The sequence below is a fragment of the Lissotriton helveticus genome, chromosome 2_1 (assembly GCF_964261635.1).
Source record: "Lissotriton helveticus chromosome 2_1, aLisHel1.1, whole genome shotgun sequence".
NCBI lineage: Eukaryota > Metazoa > Chordata > Amphibia > Caudata > Salamandridae > Lissotriton > Lissotriton helveticus.
Window position 1 is genome coordinate 384901677 of NC_136059.1, and position 19160 is coordinate 384920836.

A 19160-nucleotide genomic window follows, 5' to 3' on the forward strand; every position below is an offset into this window, starting at 1 on the left:
CAATGGAGGATGATCGCCAAGATCCAATTCCAAGAAAGAAGGAGATTGCTTTCTGGTACATTTATCTACTTGAGGTAGCGGACAGGATACTGGATCCCTCCCATATGGTCTGGGAGAAGTGCTTGCCAGGCGAAGAGCTGCAAACCTTATGGCAAGTATATTTAGATAAATTATATCCTTTGATCAAATCCGCTGCCTTAAGAAAGAACCGCCTTTTTACGCTTCATAGGATATATTGGTCTCTGCTCAAGATATCCAAAATGAGGGGAGGAGGAGATGCCAGTTGTACAAGATGCCGCACACAAGAGGCAGATAATATCCACAAGTTTGCCACCTGCCTAGTGTTGAAGGACTACTGGGATAATGTGGGTAAGACTCTGGCAGAAATACTGGGTAAAGATATAGAGATAAGCCTCGTCTTAATTTTTTTTGGTTTAGTACCGCCTTCAGAGGGGGAGGTGGGCATTACTGCCGAACAGGGTAAACTGGTGTTTTATTTGATTCTCTTAGCAAGAAGAGAAATTTGCAAAAGATGGCATCAGGTGGACCCTCCATCTTGGAGGGAATGGTGGAATTCAGTTAGGTATTTTAAAGATCTAGATCAAAATGTTAACTGCAAATGTAATAGCAGTGAGCGTGGCCATTTTGGAGATTACTAGAGTAGGAGTAATTGGTATGGCTGGTAAGAACTGTCCAATGATTACACCTCTCGGTCAGTCTATGATGTGCCATGTGGGCCTGGTCCCATAGAACATCAGCTGAGATCAGACCCCCCAAGATAGAAGCATTTGGGCTGCTACCATTGAGAGGATGCTTATACAAAAGTATGGAGGTTATATGAAGACACAAAAAAAAAGGAGAAATGCGAAGTAAAAAAGCAAAACTAGGAATTTGGGGTGTTTAAAACAGGTTTATGCATGTTATGCCCTATTTCAATGTTGAAAACTCGGAAAAGGATGTATGTACCACATGTGGTAAATACCTCATCTTGTAGGAATCGTATTCAACACATTTGGTAAATGCTCACTCTACTCTCACCAGTTTGTCATAAGGGTCTATGTTACTGTTCTACTTTTAACTAAAAACTATCCAAAAGTCAATATAACGCATTACAAAGTATTCAGTCTATTTTTGGTGTCATGATCCGGAATGTTTGAAAGAACAATTCAAATATTACCATTCTTACAGTAAACACCTATATAGATTGAGTTGAAAAGAGGAAAGCTGCAGAACGGGTAAGGATTGAAGTGCAGAACAACTACCTGACTTTATGGTAAATTGCTTAGTGTGTGTAGCCTGCAATGCTACCACACAACTGTCTTTGCTATTCCAACCATTACTGGGCCAATCAGTTATGAATGAGTACAAAAATGGTAAATCAACTCTCCACCTTGTCCCTAGGGATCTCTACATCCTGCAAGTAAAGGGAAGCAGACATAGGGCTTAACAGCAGCCGTAACGCTGTTGGAAGTAGATCCTTCTCAATTTCCTCTTAAAATTCTGAAATGGAATTTTCTTCCAAGAGACAACTCTCAGGTCCACCTGATTTCTATATCTATGGCAAGAAAAAGGATATAAAGGCCCTTAATATTCCCACTTGTGCAGGAAAGTCACTAGCACAGTAAGTATATGAAATAGAGGAAAGGAAAGGAAAGGCTCACTGTGCTGTTCCCATATATTAATAGACAGAATGTCCCACCATTTTCAAATAGTACTCTTGGTTCACTATTCGAGAGCGTCTGCAAGCTCAGCGTTGAAATTCTGAAGAACATAATGGTGATGCACAAAAATAATGTAAACAATTTAAAGATAAACACATTACAAACCCATTTTAGGAATGAAGAACACTTCAGACAGGAAAAACAGTAATAATTAATAACATTTTCGAAACCACATAGGCTCAAACATTTTTCATAATACCTTAGCTGTAATAGGGTCTCTATGAAGTCAGGATTAGAGTTTAGCTCATTAGTCAAGAAGTACATTTAAATTTATTGCAGTAGGAATTTGTTCACTGATGGAATTGTTAGTGTAATGAGGTTTAGTAATTGTGATAAGCTTGATGGGGTAGGAGTGATACCAATGCGTTGGACTGGTTGTGCCTTCCATGAAAAGTCACTTCACTTCGTTTTTTATGGGAAAAGCTCTCCAGGGCATATGTTTGCAGATGGAATCTCACCTAAGCGTTATGCTTGCGAACACTGAAAATTTGTGGGGGCACTGACAATCTGGGGGAGAATACGGTCTCTGCATAGGGACTCAGTCAGCTCGTTCAAAAGTGCTAAAAATCATCTAGGTAATAACTAATGCAGAAGGTGTCAGAAATGGATATGTCATTCCCCTCATGACTTCATCATATGACCTTGTTCATCTCTGAGGCCCACGCGGAGATGAATGTAGTTCACCAAAGGACACTGGAAGAAGTGAAGCAACATAGTTGACAAGGCTGCTTATTGTCAGGGATCTTCAGGAAGGTTAAGCATTAGATTCATAAAATCCATAACTTACTAAAAGTCTAGGGTTTAGCAGAAGTGACATCAGGCATCATTTGACACCATTGATGCCACAGGTTTGACCCCATGTCCCATCCCAAGCAGCTCCACAGCCTCATCATTGCTTTGGAGGGGTTGTGAAAATCAGGGACTCAGTGAGCCCTTTTTAGGTCGAGCCTAGCACAGCATGCATGCGCTGCCCTTTGGGAGGCTTCTTGTGAGCACTTCAAACTTCCCTGAGACTTCTCCGTGTGGGTTTGGCAACTCCCACACATTCCATTGGCCTTTGCGTGTGGCTTTCAATAATGAAAGCACGCAAATGGCAAAAGACGGGTGCATGTCCCGCCTTTTCTCTAAACGTTCACTCCCATGGTGTTTGGGTCTTGGGAGCGAGCAGCGCGCGCACGGTGGCAGCTGCATTCCTGACATTTCTGACAGTGCGTGCACACTACTCGCGGTCTTGTTTCTATTTTCTTGTAAAAACAGTAAACTTCTCCCCCACCGCTCAGGCCTCCCTGCCTCTGTGTTATCGGTCGCGTGCCCCTGAGCAAGCTCACCCAGAACAGCTGATCTTGTAAAAACATAGTTGCCTCCTCCCCCACAGCTCAGGTCTCCCTGCCTCCGTGTTATCGGTCCCGTGCCCCAGAGCAGGCTCGCCCAGAACTGCCTGAGCCCTTTCCACCAGCAGCTTCGCCCAGACCTCCGAGAGTGACGAACCATGAAGCTGCAGTGGCCCTTGCTAATGACCTGCACCTTCCTCTTCCTCCTCGGTAAGGACTGACCTTCTGTCTTCTTCTCACACAGCCACTGTGTTAACTTCTTACGCCTTATCGTGTTCAGTCCATACCCTTGCTATTTAGCGATCACATTTTATGTGTAACACATACAGTCATTGCTGACATTTTAACAGCTCTTTGTAGTCTTAAGCTTACAGGACGATACCTTCCACGTTAAATCCAAAACTACAAGTCCCAGAATACAGAGTTATTTGCTTTAAAGCCTGCTGAAGATGTTTCGTATGAGATTTGGTTGTCGGACATGTGTTCCTTTCTCCATACCACATACTCCAGGCGGGGTATGAAAATTGTGTTACGCAGGCATAACTGTGTGTAATTTTGCTTTATGTTTTTTGCAATCGCGTAAGGGAACATCACGAACAAGCAGAACACGTTCAGCTGCTTGAGGTGCTTGTGTTTTTTGCGATATCATTTTTACCGCCAAATGTGTCCCCACATCCATTTAATTTCACGTTAAAATGTAGAGCAAAATGCGAGATTAATGAAATTGATATTCCCTAACCCAGTCCGCTTGCCTTGTGTTCTAAATTTACAAACTCTGTCTACCTTTCACCCTGCATTGTAGCATACCACCTTGCTTCGCTCATACAATGATATTTTCCTGCCCAATACCCTCGTAGCCTTCGCCTACCCCTGCCCACTGGTCTCAATTCAGGACCCCCATCCCTCACTAGTCGCACAACCAGCTGCAGCCGGTAGTGGGAGAACCTGCCGGGTGGTGACGTGGGGAGGGGGACGGGCAGGGTGGGGGGTAGTAATGTATGGATTACGGACCTTAACAGGTAAGTAAACATATAAATAAATACAACGAATTTCCACGCCCGGCAAGTACTCCCCCACTACCGGCCGCAGCTGCGCACAACCCCTAATAAAGGCCCCTTCCATTCCTTTGTAACTCAATTTGTCCTCGTTTGGCAGAGTTGGCACATTCCTGGTCTGTGGCAGTAAAGATTTGTTCAAACCCGAGCTCGGATAACAACGAAGGCTGTTATGTTATTCAGAGTTCATGAACTGTTAGAAGTAAACTGTTAATTTCTTGCAGTTTAGTAGGTTGTTCTAAAGAGGATCAATGGGTTTGGCATGTTTAAAGTTTCAACTTTTTTTTAAATGAAATTACAAAATGAGTTTGCATTTTTATGCATCGTGGCCCACGTTGGAGATCTAGTTACTTTAACTTTGTATTGCAATTTATCTTGTATACTGCACAACATTGTTCCAGTGGCTTTCTTGGCGCTCCAGTCGCACACACTGATACCAGCACCTCTTTTAAAATGTTCCCTCCCCCAGGGCTCTTTGCCTTGGGAACGAGCAGCGGAACGCAGGGCGGCAGCTGCAGTGCCTCCTTGTTTGTTTCCTGCTTTGCATTAGGAGTACTCCCCCACCCTCTGAGCACAAATGCAGCGTTTTCCTCCCTGCAACCGTTCCGTGTGCATCAAGTGAGGCAGCGCTTACTTTTTAGCCCGTGTTTGATCTCTGCTACATGTTTGGCTTTCTCTCTGCCTGCTGTCAGTTTTCTAGAGGTCCTTAATTTATATGTATATATGCGTGCAGCATAGCAAAATACTTATTAAGTCTCAAAGGCGAGACCTATTGGCTATACCAATGCTTGTTACTTTATCTTACTGCCACCGCTCTTTTTATTACCCTCTGTCACCAGTAGTAGCAGCGGTAGTGCTGCGGGTAGCAAAGGATAGGAAAGTGGTAACACCGCCTGCTCCCTCTGGTTTACCCTAATTGAGGCCTGCAGATTAGATACTTTTGGGAGGGCAGGAAACCCACACCCATGAGGCTGACGGACAAGTATCCATTGATGAAAAATATGAGTAACCGCAATACTTCAGCAAAGCTGCTGTGAAACGTAGGCTCAACAACTCATAAGCTACAAAGATTTCTTTACATTTATCTGTGGATGTGGTTGAATGTTTTAGTTATTTTTTTATGTTTATGTTTGTATATTTTAATAATTGATGTTAATATAGTTGTACTTTTATTACTGGTTTTTAAATTTCTGAATAAAGCTATTACTCGTATCGAATCGAGCGGTTCGGTTAGTGAATGAGTGCTTCTCTGTGAAAGACATAAGACAGCGAAATATGAAAATTAGATCAGGCATGAAGCATGCTGTTTTTAATTGTGATGATTAGATAATTGTTATAATTCAACCTAATTGTTATAATTAATATATCAAGTAAGAATTACATTAAAATATGAACATGTAAATAACAACTTAGATGGATATTCTCTTTAGGATCCTGGACATTATCTTTAAGATGTTGTGCCTTCGGACAGGCATCCTTCCCGAGGCTGTGTACTAAATGCTTAATGTGAGTTGTCAAGTTTATTTGAAGACATACCTGAGCATTTTTCCCAGTCATGGCACTCGTCATAACCACAAGGTTCTTTCTTTATGCTTCGAGCAGACAGGGCGGCTCTGTCAATGGCCCAAGCCAAGTTAATGTCTTGGCAGGGGCCGGATTTCAGGAAGTGAATTTTCTTCTCCAAACATTTATCAGCTAAGAATGCACAGCTTGATGTAGTAAAGTAATTTTCCGAGCCGGCATCAAAAACACACACTTCTTCGGAGTATGACCTGCAAAGAACAAAACAAACAAAAACAGATTTGTTTCCACTACAATGGTTATCACTGCCACAAGACCCTGCTAAAAGCATTCCAGAGCCACAAAGGCTCAAGGTAAAACTGATGCTTTTCAATGGCTGCTATCAATTAATTTTGTGATCTTAGACACAGTGGGGCAGATTTATGTTAACTGGCGCATCCCCAGGGATGCGCCAGTTAATGTGCGCCACAGTGCGCCACAGCTCCGCCACCCATGGTGCGCCGCATTTACAATGCGGCGCACCATGGTGCAAGGCAGGGAAGATGCGTGACGCATCTTCCGGCGTACGGGCGGTGCATTGCTGGAGTCATGTCGCAAGTGCGACATGACTCCTGCAATGCACAGGGGCCACCCCTACAATGCATGGTGCGTCACCCTTACGCCTGCTTCAAGCAGGCGTAAGGAATTGACGTAGAAAGTGACTGAGTGAAATCTCATAGATTTCACTCAGCCACTTTTAGGAGGTGTTCCTGTGCAGGAGCGCCCCCCCTGCGCAGGACCGCCTCCTTATGGCGCAGGGCTTTCCAACGTGACGCATCTCCTAGATGCGTCACGTTGTAAATAGGGCGTATTGTTTGCGCTGCCGTTGCGTCACATTAAGTGACGCAATTGCGGCGCAAAGAGGCGCAAGGGCCTCATAAATCTGCCCCAGTGTACTCTCCACGTATTTCAACTGCTAAAAGTTGTCCATTTCATTATATAGATAAATATTTCGAAAGAGGACACGTTCAGACTAAAAGCTTTGTCACGCGCTGAAACGATCTGCATTTTTGATAGTTTCAGAACAATTATTTAAATGCAAAGGCAATTCAAGACAATAATAGCCTGAGATATCATTAAGCTGCAATAGTTCTTATTTTATATGTGAAATAACCTTTTCCCATTCCTATGTAGATGAAAACTCCATTGCTTGTCCTTATAGAAATCCCAAACACATAGACATACAGCTTTACACACACACACTTTGCATATCATGTGGGCGAGTGTGTGATTGTGTGAGATTTATAAGTGAATAAGTGAGTGCAATATCTATGAAGCACGCTCATTCTATATCTTTATGTTGGTATATCACATTTCAAGGCAGGACCATGTATCAGAGCACTCTAAAGAAATGAACAACCTCAGAGGCGAAGTGCTATTAGGTGGAGTGTTCAACATTCGTGCTCAGTCAGTGATGTAATAGCAAGAGCTGCCGACAGGGGAACTGAAGAATTAGGTTGGAGTCTCGGCGTCGGTTCAACAACCTGTGATTCTGGCCAAATCACTTAGGGGCAGATTTACAAGCCCACTGCGACACTTTTATACCGCCGTTGCGTCACTTTTGTGACGCAGCGGCGACGTAAACAATGCACCACGTTGCAACACATTTATAACATAATGCATCTAGGGAGATGTGTCACGTAGTAAAGCCCTGCACCACATTATACCTGCGTCATGTATAATGTATGCAGGCTTGGCGTTCCGATGCAAGAAAGCCTTGTAAAAGTGACGCAGTGAAATCTACAAGATTCACTGTGTCACTTCTACGACGCCACTGCGTCAAAATCTTACACCTGCTTGAAGCAGGAGTAAGGAGTGACGCAGCACAATAGGTATAGGCCCTCCTGAGCAATACTGGAGTTGCGTCGTGCTTGCGACATGACTCCAGAAATGCGTGGCCTTTGCTCCAACAGATGCCTGACGCATCTGTCAATCCTTGTGCCATGGTGCGCCGCATTGTAAATGCGATGCATCCAAGGTGGCGCAAGGCTTTTTTTGCGTGACACAAGTAAATTGACGCATCTCTGTTATAATGCAGAGATGCGTCATTTTCTTGCAAATCTGCCCCTTGCCTAAAAACAAAAATGAAAAAACAGGGGACTACATTACCCGCAATCCTTTTCAGGAGACATACAAACACACTGAGAGCCGTCTTTCTTCTGCCCTGGGCTGCAGGTGTCCCCAGTTCCTTTTGGAAAGTCTGTAAAGGAAATAGATACATTCAAGTACACTCTTCAAAGGGAGAAAAACACTCATTTAGGCGACACAAAATGAAGACGGGTTTCAGCCACATAATGGTCAGATATCACTTATCGCCGAGGACATCAAAACATTGTTTAATAACATGTAACAAATGCAAAGATAACAAAAAAACATGTATAGGCGTCTTCAGATCTACCCTAAACATATTACAGGCACGTGCATCAAAGGAAAAATAACGGTCGCAAACGGGCAGATTCTCAGAATCTGCCCTTTTGCGACCTGTATTTTTGCATTTGGGATGCACCATCCCAAATGCAAAACTCGCAATTTAAGGAATCTCTAAATTGCGATTTCTTAAATTGCGATTGCATTTAAGGAATCCCAAATTGAGATCCCTTAAATGCAATGCATTAAAGTTAAAAAAATTGTGATTTCGCTAATAGGAGTAGCAAATTACCATGAAGTTGAACGTCATGGTAATTTGCAAAAACTTTGAAAAATGCACTTTTGTGCATTTTTCAAAGTTTCATGTTGCACAGATCAATTTCAGGGGTGCAACAGGGTGTCATTTTGACAACCTTGTACCCTTCAAGTTGCATGAGCAATTTGCTCATGCAGTCGCCAATTCATTCCTATGGCCTGGAGGCCCATGGAATGAATGGGACAGCATTCCTTAATTGCGACTAGCAAATAGCGAGTAGCAATTAAGGAATGTGTAGGAATCGCTATCTTTATAGCGATTCCTACATGCATATGCTTTTGCGATTCCTAAATAGCGATTCCTCAAAAATCGCTATTTAGGAATCGCAATTAATTCTGTTGATGCATGTGGCAGTTAGTGATTTGCTGCGAGGCAAGCACAGCATCATGAACTGTAGCAGCATGTGCGTGTTCTCGGTGGGAATAAAAACTGCCAGTTCATGATTTGCAATTCAAACATTAAACGATCTTGTCTCTTCTAATAGATATACTTACGCATCAAAGTATCTAAGAATCTAATTTAGTGAGAGCCTTTGTAAAGGTCAATAAGTGCCTCCAGTTAACAAAGTCTTAGTTAAATTGAAGGAGAAAATAAGGTTCCTTTATTAGCTTTATGCATATTTTATACTTATAAAACGAAGATTTTGAATATTCAATGGAGTGAAAAACTCACAAAAAAAGGAGAAATGCATTACAAGAAAGACGCTAGTCTATTAACACATGGATGTACGTCAGGGATAGTAAGAAGAAAATGGCACAACGTACATATCAGCCGAATATCATTGGTCAAAGAGAGGGGTGCTTCGTCAATGTCAAACTCAGTTTCTAATCATTAATAACAAACATTTTCTGCTATTGCCACTTTTACTTGGTATATACAGAGTTTAATAAAAAAAAAATGCAGATAAGTTCTCAATAACCTCCTGAAGATTCCTAAATAACCATCGATTTATGGAGTTCTCCCAGTAGTCTGTGCACATCCCCGAATCCCCTTCAGTTTCCACCAATGACCTTCTACCCCACTTAAAAAAAGATAACTACAGTCCTGGATACACTTGTTCATTTTCATCACAAGAGATCAACCCGTGAAACACAAACCAATGGAGTTCACCAATGGACTGCGCTTCCTAATATGCCCAGTCAGATCACTTGAAAGATGTTGACCAAAATCACCAATAACTACTGCTCTGACTGCCTGTAGAACGCTTTCAAGATGTTATAAATCAGCTTTCACAAGGGCTAAGAAGAAGTACTTCCAAAGCTGCATCTCAGAGGCAGACAAATCAACAAAATAGATTTTCATTCTCTGTAGGAAAATGGTGTCACCAACCAACAGTCAAGCCCTCTTGAACCTCTGAAGGATCTTTATGATAATCTGCAACCTTCATTAACCAAATCGTTATGCTTTGAGGGCAGTCCCATCTTAAGGACTTTCTGGGCCCCAGGCAAGTACTAATGTTGGGGACCCCTGAAGAAAACAACTATGAATTGTATTATCCATTTTCTGCTAATTCATGCCTGCATGATGCCAAACAATACTAAATTATATATTGCATTTTAACAGAATCACAAAAAACGGTTATAGTTATTGTCTAGAACATAAAAAATATTTGGAAGACACTGGGTGGAGAGACAACAGGCAAATATGAGAAAGCTTACTCTCTCTAGAGGCCCCTTGGAAGGTTGGGACCAAGGGCAATTGGCCAGTTTGATACAACAACAAAAGAGTACCTACTATTAAAGACTATAAATATACAAGTGACATAGTCCCTACTTACTAGAAACCAAACTTTGGAAAATTATGTGTTAAGAAATTAGGTCAACAGACTGAAAATGAAAAGAAAAAGTCATTTCTTAAAAGAACTCTCACTCACCCTAGTGGTGACATGCTTCATCATGGGGTTCCCACAGGAGGGACCGAATGCCTCCCCTGTGTGCTACGACGCCTGCAATTGCAGCAGAGCAGGTTGTCTTGAAAGAAGTGTCTCAATGAAAAGTGAATAGTGATGTGAGTGAATGTTAAAAGATCACAACTGGACCCAGACCAACTTTATTAGTGGACCAATTGCTCACATTAAAAACAGTGAGGACACATGATGGTTTACGATTAGAACCATAGTGTCCTAAAGTGGGTGGTCAACATGTTTCTGCTGTTCGATGCTTATTAAGCTCAGCTTTCTTCAGGACCAGTGAAAAAAATATATATAAAGGCCCCCGGGGGTCCACGCATGCTAAGGCGTGTCCACTCCGTGAGGACAAATGTGAAAAAACCAAGGAAAAAATTATTATTACTTTCCTTATGTGACTCACGTTTTTACCCGCAACATGTACTCCTGGAATTTGCCTGGAGACTATCTCAAAATTAACAAAAACCACAAATCAACATTATTTGTTTAACAAGCAATCTTATTGACCCAAAGGGTTTGAACCTTCTGAATCTAAGGGAGTAACCATCAATGCTGTTTCCCTTTATTCACATGTGCCCAATGAAACAGACTATTTTGTTGTCGATTTCTCTAGCTCGCCTTTAAAGTTAAAGGTCTTATAACTTAACAACATAACTCCTGAATAATGGTAGTAAATCACTCCTATGGCTCACAAGGAGTCATGTTAGTAACTTAAAATTTAATGTAAAACCCCGTTAAAAACGGAACCAAAGCCCTAATCAAAGAGACTAAAGAACCAGAGTCATAGAAAAAATTAAGGGCTTAAAATCAACATACACTTACATTGCTCGTGGTTTGAGCAAGCCACGTCGACTTACAGAGCGGCAGTGTCTTCACGTTGTGCTCCGTCTAAAGAAAAGAGCAAAGATAGAGGCTGGTTACGGTATCCCTATTCCCACATGCTCTATCACAATATCTTGCCATGTCATTGTGAAAAAAGTACTTACTGCAGGCACTACGACTCGCCGCCGACAACCTAGACGTTAGGCTCCTGCAGTCCGGATCTTGCCCGTAAGGAAACACCATTGCGTCTTATCGGCGTAATCCAAATCACGTGTCCCAGCCGGGTATCACGTGGTTGGGGGCACAACAGGCCACCGGGAATCCGTATGGAAAACCTACATTTATCGCTCACTTTGTTGATAAATTTTCAAATAAGTCGGTTATGTATATCATACAAATACATCGTATCCCGCTTGAAACAAACCCTCGGTTAAGCGCTGGTGTCTAGGTAAACATACACACTTCCGGTTAATGGAAGGGCAAAGCTAGACCGCTAACCTTGCAGAACTCGGAGCTCAAAACTTTATTAATCCAAAATCACAGAGGACACACTCAGCTAACAAACTTTTGTTAAAGGAGAATGGCAAACGCATTTCTTTAAAATTTAGTAGTCCAATAACTCGTAGTGAATTAATATAAAACTATGGAGACAGTACTGTCCGTAGTGGTAATTCGTAAATTGTCACGATTTGACCCCGATTAAACCAGGCATCAACAGCTATTCGGATGTAACTGCTGTATAAAACAAGAAAAAAACCTGGTAAAGAGAGGCCAAATACCGTGATTGGGCACGGCGTGGAGTAACCCAGCCCAAGTACATAAAGGTTTGTACTTGTTGCATTCTAACAACTTAAAAGGGTACGGAGTGGTACTCTTAAGACCTTATTTTAGGTTGCTACTACGGGTTAGAAAGATACCGAATTAAAAGATCTTTATTGACAGAGGAATACCACTATCGTAGGACACTCCCCCATGGAATGTCATCGTTGAGACCCAAAAGATGGGTCGATAAGCGGTGCACCCACCTCTGCTCTTTTTCAAAGAGTCTGTTGTCAGTCGCCTGCTGTAAGTGCTCGATCACTGTCCAGTGGATCTGATCTGGGGAGTGTTTGTGTTCCAGAAAGTGTGTGGTCATTTTCGTGTTATTCTTGCCACATCTTATACTGCTCCTGTGTTCACCAATGCGGAGTTTGACCATCCTCTTGGTCATCCCCACATATCTTAACCCGCAAAGGCAGGTTATCAAATACACCACATTATGTGTGTTGCAATTTGTGTGGTTTCTTTGTTCCCAGACTTTCCCGGGTTCGAAATCCAATGTTTTTGAGCTTGAGGTGTACGGACATACACTACAATTACCACACGGATAGTGGCCCACCACAGGTGGTAAACCCCAGGCATTCAAGACACTTCTGGGGGTTTCTTGTGCTTTCTGTGGGCGTGTGTGGACCAACGAGTCTTTAAGACTCCAAGCTCTTTTATAAGAGAACATTGGTTTCTCCCAATTGCAATTATTTGATGTCAAAATCCTCCAATGTTTCTTAACACTCCGGCTCACTAAGTTGGATGCCAAGTTAAAAGTAGTGACACAAGTCAATGATACCTCATCTGTATTGCTCATAGGAAGCTCTTCTAAAAGAGAGTCGCGATTTTGGTTGCGGGCCCTTTTATAACTCCTATTCAAAAGGTGTCCAGGATAGCCCCTATTATGCAATTTGTTTCTCAGATTACTAGATTGTTCCTTGTAATCTTTGACATCACTGCAGTTTCTCCTGATACGGAGGTACTGCCCAAACGGCAAGTTTTCCCTAAGTGATTGGGGGTGAAAACTTGTGTAGTGTAAAAGATTATTTTTCGTAGTTGGTTTTGAGTAGGTTTTAGTTTTCAACTGGTTGCCTACACGTGTAATAATCACATCCAGAAACACTACTTCCAGACGGTTGAATGTAGAGGTAAAATTGAGATGTAGATCCCGTTCGTTCAACCAAACGAAGAAGGAACAAAGTGACTCCTCATCTCCTTTCCAAATGAGTAGCACGTCATCTATGTATCTTTGCCACAAGATGATGTTGGCAAAGTACGGGTTAGTAGATGGTAAAATGTGAGTAGATTCAAAATTAAACACATATAACCCTGCCACACTGGGGGCAAATGTACTGCCCATAGAAGTGCCAGTTGCCTGCAGAAAAAGTTGGTTCTTGTACTGAAAAAAGTTTAGTTTCAACGCTAAGGTGGCACAATCCACAACAAAGGATTTAGATGTATTGTAAACCCAAGGATATGCCTCCAAAGTTTGAGAGATCACATCAATTGTTGCATCTTGCGGTATGCAAGTATAGAGACTCTCAATGTCCAACGTTGCTAATAGACATGGTTCCTCCGGTAACTCAATGGTTTGTAACATAGCAAGCAAGCTCTTGGTGTCTTTTATATAGGTGCTTGGCCACTTTGCCCATGCCTTTAAAACATCTCTCTTCAAGGGCACATCACCAATGGCCTGCAACCTGATGAACCCCTGCTCTCAGCACCTTCCTCCACTACTCTAATGGATCTAATCACTACCACAAAGGATGCTAAAAAGATCCCCACAGTGGGAGGTCTATAGTGCCTTGGACATGACGATTGGCCTTCCAATACTGCTCTCACTTTTCACCAAACTAATCAATACCTTTCTTTCCGGCAGTCTCATCCCTTAACTGCTAAAGAATGTTATAATTACACCCTTCACCAAGAAACCTTCCTTACACCCTGGCAATCTCTCCAACCTAACCTACTCTGCATTCCAATGCACTCAAATCTGTGGTCGCACACCAACTCTTAGCTCATCTGGAAGCTCATAATCTCCTCAGTGACTTTCAATCAGGGTTTAGACGCACACACAAGGGCAAAGAATCTATGCTTCTAAATATCAGGGAAGAACTTCTCACGGACTTGTCCATGTCATACACCTTGTGTAGGAAGCTGGCTTTTTATAGGATATACCACTAAGGGGCCGATTCCGATCCGGGTCGGAAGGGCACCGAACGCAATCCGGCCAGAAAAATTACGAGCCGTACGTGTGTTTTCCGCCCGACTCGTACAGCTGTATGAGCGAGCAAGTACGATGCGAGCTACATGGGATTCACCGACCGAGTCGTCTTTGGGTCCGAACCGCTCCATATGTCTCGGCCGTAAGCTAACTGTGTCATACAATGGATGCGATTTACGACCAAACCAGTACGATGCACGCGTCAGACAGCCAGTTGGAGCCAAATATTCCGGCGCACAAAACGTCTGGGACGTTGCCTTTGGGTTTCAGCCTTAAGACTCGGACTCAGGGGAAGACCCACCTAACACAGTCGTGTAGGGTGCGGATAGCATCGACGTGTAACCACTGTAGGGGGCGCCTTTGTGCGAGCCGTACTCATTCAGTCAATGGGAGCCCATGTACGCGCCGTACGACCAGATCCCATTGACTTCTATGGGAGTCCGACCGAACCGAGTCCGGCAACATGCTGCCGCATCGTACTCGCGCGGTCTGACTGCAGGAGTTCGGCTCGGTTGGAAAACACACCGGATCTGGCTCGGTCGGAGAGCTTTCCGACCTAGATCGGAATCGGGCCCTAAGTGATTATGTCATGCAAAGAATACAAAGATTTTCCCAGAAGTGTACAAAGCTCAATGTAAACCAAAAGTGCTCTGTTAGTGGTAGTGTGATTGACCAGCCTTAGGCCTAACACAGAGACATTTGTTATGCGCACAGTAATTAATAAATGACACTCAACTCAAAAAGGAGATGGGCACCAATTTATAAAAAATAAGCTTCTCTCAAATAATGTCTTAAGACCAATATTTGCCCCAAAAAGTCAATTTTTCAGGAAAAATACTTTACACTTTAAAAAGTGGACACTGCAATTTTCAGGCTCTGCAATATTAACCTATGGTAAGAAAACAAAGCAGTTTTGCAGGTAAGTACTCGATTTGCAAATTCAGTCTCTGGGTTCTGGGGTCAACACCAGGTAAGGTTCAAATCAGCACCAAGACTGCACCACCAGCGGCACAGGGGCAGCCGAGTGCAGAGGCCAAATTTGGGGTCAAGCTCCCAATGTTAATCATTCAAAACGGGGGTTAATCAAATTTGGGCTTTTCACTGGTGAGTAAAGCGGCGTTAGGTGTGGATCTCCTGGAGTTAAGGTAAGTACAGTGGGACCATACGGCAGCACCAAACTTACAACCTCAGCGCCACAGGGGCAGCTGGGTGCAAAGTGCCAACACAGCGTTGGGCACCCAATGTGGGAGATTGGTCTAGAAGAAAGGCTGCAGGCTCAGGCCAGTAGGCCGGCCGACAAAAACCCACAGCAGCCCAGGTAAGTAGAGATGCTGGGGGACGTAGGAACTCCATTGGTCAATATCCCCAAAGCCCAGGGGCTTCCATGCAGAGGTATCCTTAGGTGTCAGAAAAGTCTTACAGGGCAGGTTGCGGTCAGGAGAAGTCTTCTAGTCGAGGCTGCAGGTGCTGAGGTGGTGTCTGGCAGGGGTCAGCCATGGTGGGCTCTTGCTCAGAATCGCTGGGGAACCTTCACTGAACTGTGGGTCACTTGGACTCGGGCCGTGGGTGTCGGGTGCTAAGGTGGGTTAGACTGTGGTTTCACTGTACCTTAGGGAAGAGTCTTTGTTCTTTAAAGTTGTTTTTTTCTTGACAGGCCTGCTGTCCATGGGAGATCTTGAACTTTGTTGAAGACAGGCAGTCCTCCCAAGGCTTTGGAGGTCAGAGGGCTGCAGGACGAGTCATCTTTTGATGCAGGTTCAACGAGGGCTGCAGACAGACTGATAGGGCTATGGCCAAGTCAGTTGGTGTTTGTAGTCTTCTATGCTGGTGCAATACTGTGGTGTATGGCTGTTCTTGGGTCAGGAATATGATTTCAGGGTCTGGGGGTGCCTCCTAAATAATAGATCTAGGGGTGTTGCAGCAGAGTAATAGGTAGGAACCAATGGCTCTATAACCTGCAGTGACTACACTCACTATTATGCCAACCTCCCCTTGGAAGGGAGCATAGCCCTAGCCCTGATTGGATAAGTTCCAACAGTTGGCGAAGTGGGCACACCTCCTTTCCTCACTGAGTTTTCCTGCTGGTTCTCCTGGGAAACATCCTTTACAACGCAGGCATTACAATGCAATGCCTTTACAACGCAGGAACAGTTACATCGCAGGAATTTACAACGCATACTATAACTACGCATATCTAGGTACAACACATGCTTTTACAACGCATTGGTAAGCATAGTATAGCTAGTTTTTGTTATAACTTTTATATGATTGATATTGAAAAATGTAAGTTATGAGTGAATTAATGCTCATGTATTAATATTAATGCAACAGTAGAAATTAATATGGATTATTTGTTAGAAATATTTTTATTGGTATAGTAAAAAATAAATCCAGATATCAATTTAGTTGGTAAATATATTATTTTTAGAGGAATATTTTAACATTTATTTTTAAGGTGTAGGCTAAATATTTTAGTTAATTCATACTCAGGTATTAATAATAATGCTACTATTATAATTAATATGGATGTATTTATAGAAATATTTAATATCAATTATGATATAAAAAGTACTCAGGTATTAATTATGTAGGTAAATATTAGGGGGACATTAGGATGACGGGCGGACTTTGTCCGCCTGCCATCCTATCAGACAACGGAACCGCCCGCCATAAGGGCGGGGGTCCCGTGGGGGGAATTAGGATGCGCCCGCCACAGTGGCGGGCGCATCCCGCATTTTTAACATTGTCGTGGGCGCCGCCCGCCGCAATACTAAAAATGCACGTTGTGCTTTTCAATGCACAACATGACAGGCACCGCGCAGTGCCTGTTGTGTTGTGTTGTGCATTGAAAAGCAGGGGAGTACCATAGGTACCCCCATGTGCACCCCCCCACCCCCTGGAGTCCATGGGGACCCGCAACGGGCCCCAGCATGTGGACTCCGCATGCCTTTCCGTGGTGGCATTGCCGCCACGGAAAGGCATAGACATTTTAAATAACACTAAAAAAAATTCAATTTTAATTTACAATAAACATTAATAAACATTTATATAGAAATAGAAAACTGTTAACTTGTTTTTAATTTTTTTATTGATTATTACACATTTTTAGCATATTTTTAATACATTCAGAAAAAATATAAACAAATCAGTTATATTTAATAACATTTAACAAAATAATTTTTTTACATTGTATTCAGTATTGTAACATTTTAAAATACATTTTTCAATAAGTTTCACACACTTTTCCATTGGTTTCAATGGAGAAATTGTCCTTTTTTCAGTTTTCACAGAAATATGTGACATCGGCACATAGACTTGACTTTCATCATTACGGAGAGCATCGCTGGAGAGAACAGAAGCAAGTGAGAGCTGCGTTAAGGTAAGATACATTTACATTATTCAAATACATAGGGGTCCATTAGGATGGCGGGCGGACTTTGTCCGCCCGCCACCCTAACGGAGATCGGGACCGCCCGCCTAAAGGGCGGGGGTCCCGACATTGGCATTAGGATTCGCCCGCCACAGTGGCGGGCGCATTCCTCAAGTTAACATTGTTGCGGGCGGTGCTCACTGCACCGCCCGCCGCAATGTTAAAAACAAATGCACGCATTTGCACAATCGAAGCGGCAGGAACCGCACGGTGCCTGCCGCTGCGATTATGCAAATGCAGGGGGGTACCACTGGTACCCCCCGTGTGCCACCCCCCTTTGGCCGTCACTCTGGGGGCCCACAGGGGGCCCCCGCAGCTATCACTGCCTGCCTTTCCGTGGCGGCATTGCCTCCGTGGAAAGGCCCCTAATTTAAGCCATCGTAATATGGCTGGCGGTGTCTATTGGACACCGCCACCATATTATTCCATCACCGCCGCGGTCACAAGGCGACCGCGGCGGTAAAGCGGCGGACGGTCTTTCCGTCCGCCGCTGTCCCCCCGCCATCCTAATATGGCGGGGGGGGATCCAGGCATTGGTGTCCGGCGGATTGCCTCCGCCAGGCCAGCGGTGGCCACCGCCAGCCTGGCGGAGGCAATCCGCCCGACATCACAATGGGCCCCATAGTGTAGTGGTATTGTTTATTGTAAGGAGAGAGGAGGGAGGTATATTTAGTTAGTAAAGGGTTTTTACGTAGGTTTGTTGTGTTTTCACCAATTGATTCCCGCTATTACAGGTTGCAGTAGTAGGCCCACGTCGGGTCTTGTTTTTTTAAAATAGTTTTTGTTAGTTAAGTACTTGATGTTATATATATGAAGTACTTATTTTAACAAAAGTGTTTGAAAATGTGCACTTTATTGGTTTAGAGGTACGTAAGTAACACTTTTTTATTATATTTGGGGTTTTGATGGATTGGTTTTTGGAAAATGTTGGCGTTTTTTATATTTACAAAAAAACGTACTGTTCTGGATTTTTTTCTTGAGTTTTCTCATTTGGGATTTTAAAGGATTTCTAAAAGTATTTGGATTTGCCTTATGATTGGATTGCATCGTTTGATTTTGTTGCGTTTTTTCTACACAAAAAATTATTTTCGGGATTTTTTTATTGGGTGCATTTTTTGATGTATGCACTTATTCTACTGTGCATATTAACATCTTTTTCATCGGGTAATGGATTGTTTACATAGATTGTTTTTTATTTTTTATGGATTAAAGAATAAAAGGACTCTTGGTGAAGTCTTAGATGGTATATATGTCCAAGAGTTGAAGATAGAAGAATTCTGAAGTTAAGAAGACCCAACTTTCATTTTTAATATTTGTTTATTATGGCCAATTTAATTAGTAAGAGTTGTTTTAGGTTAAAACAGACAAGTAAACATAATGTGTTTTAAAAGTGTAGGATGTGTGCAAGATTATCCAGGTAGTCTGAAGCCATTTGCAACGAAAATTGTTGCAATACACCCAATAGTATTTCTGACATTTCTTTAGTTCTTAAACAATATTTTTGGAGCACACGTGCACTTTTAAAGTTCAGTTATCAATATATGAAAAAATCAGCAAAAAGTTGTTTGGGCTCTTGTTGTTTTCTTCTTTAATTCCACCACATTCCAATCCCTTTGAGCCAACA

The 19160-nt window shown here is 42.9% G+C and overlaps 1 protein-coding gene across 2 annotated transcripts in view; it reads right to left on the reverse strand.

Annotated features, from left to right (window-relative positions):
- LOC144818001 (complement component C6-like) overlaps positions 1–19160 on the reverse strand; it is a 909016-nt gene that overhangs the window by 85443 nt on the left and 804413 nt on the right. For both annotated transcript variants that reach the window (XM_078675007.1, XM_078675006.1), the window contains 2 exons: positions 7777–7867; positions 5644–5879 (listed from right to left, as the gene is read on the reverse strand). In XM_078675007.1, the coding sequence (XP_078531133.1) occupies positions 5644–5879; positions 7777–7867 (327 nt within the window). The remainder of the gene's footprint in view (positions 1–5643; positions 5880–7776; positions 7868–19160) is intronic.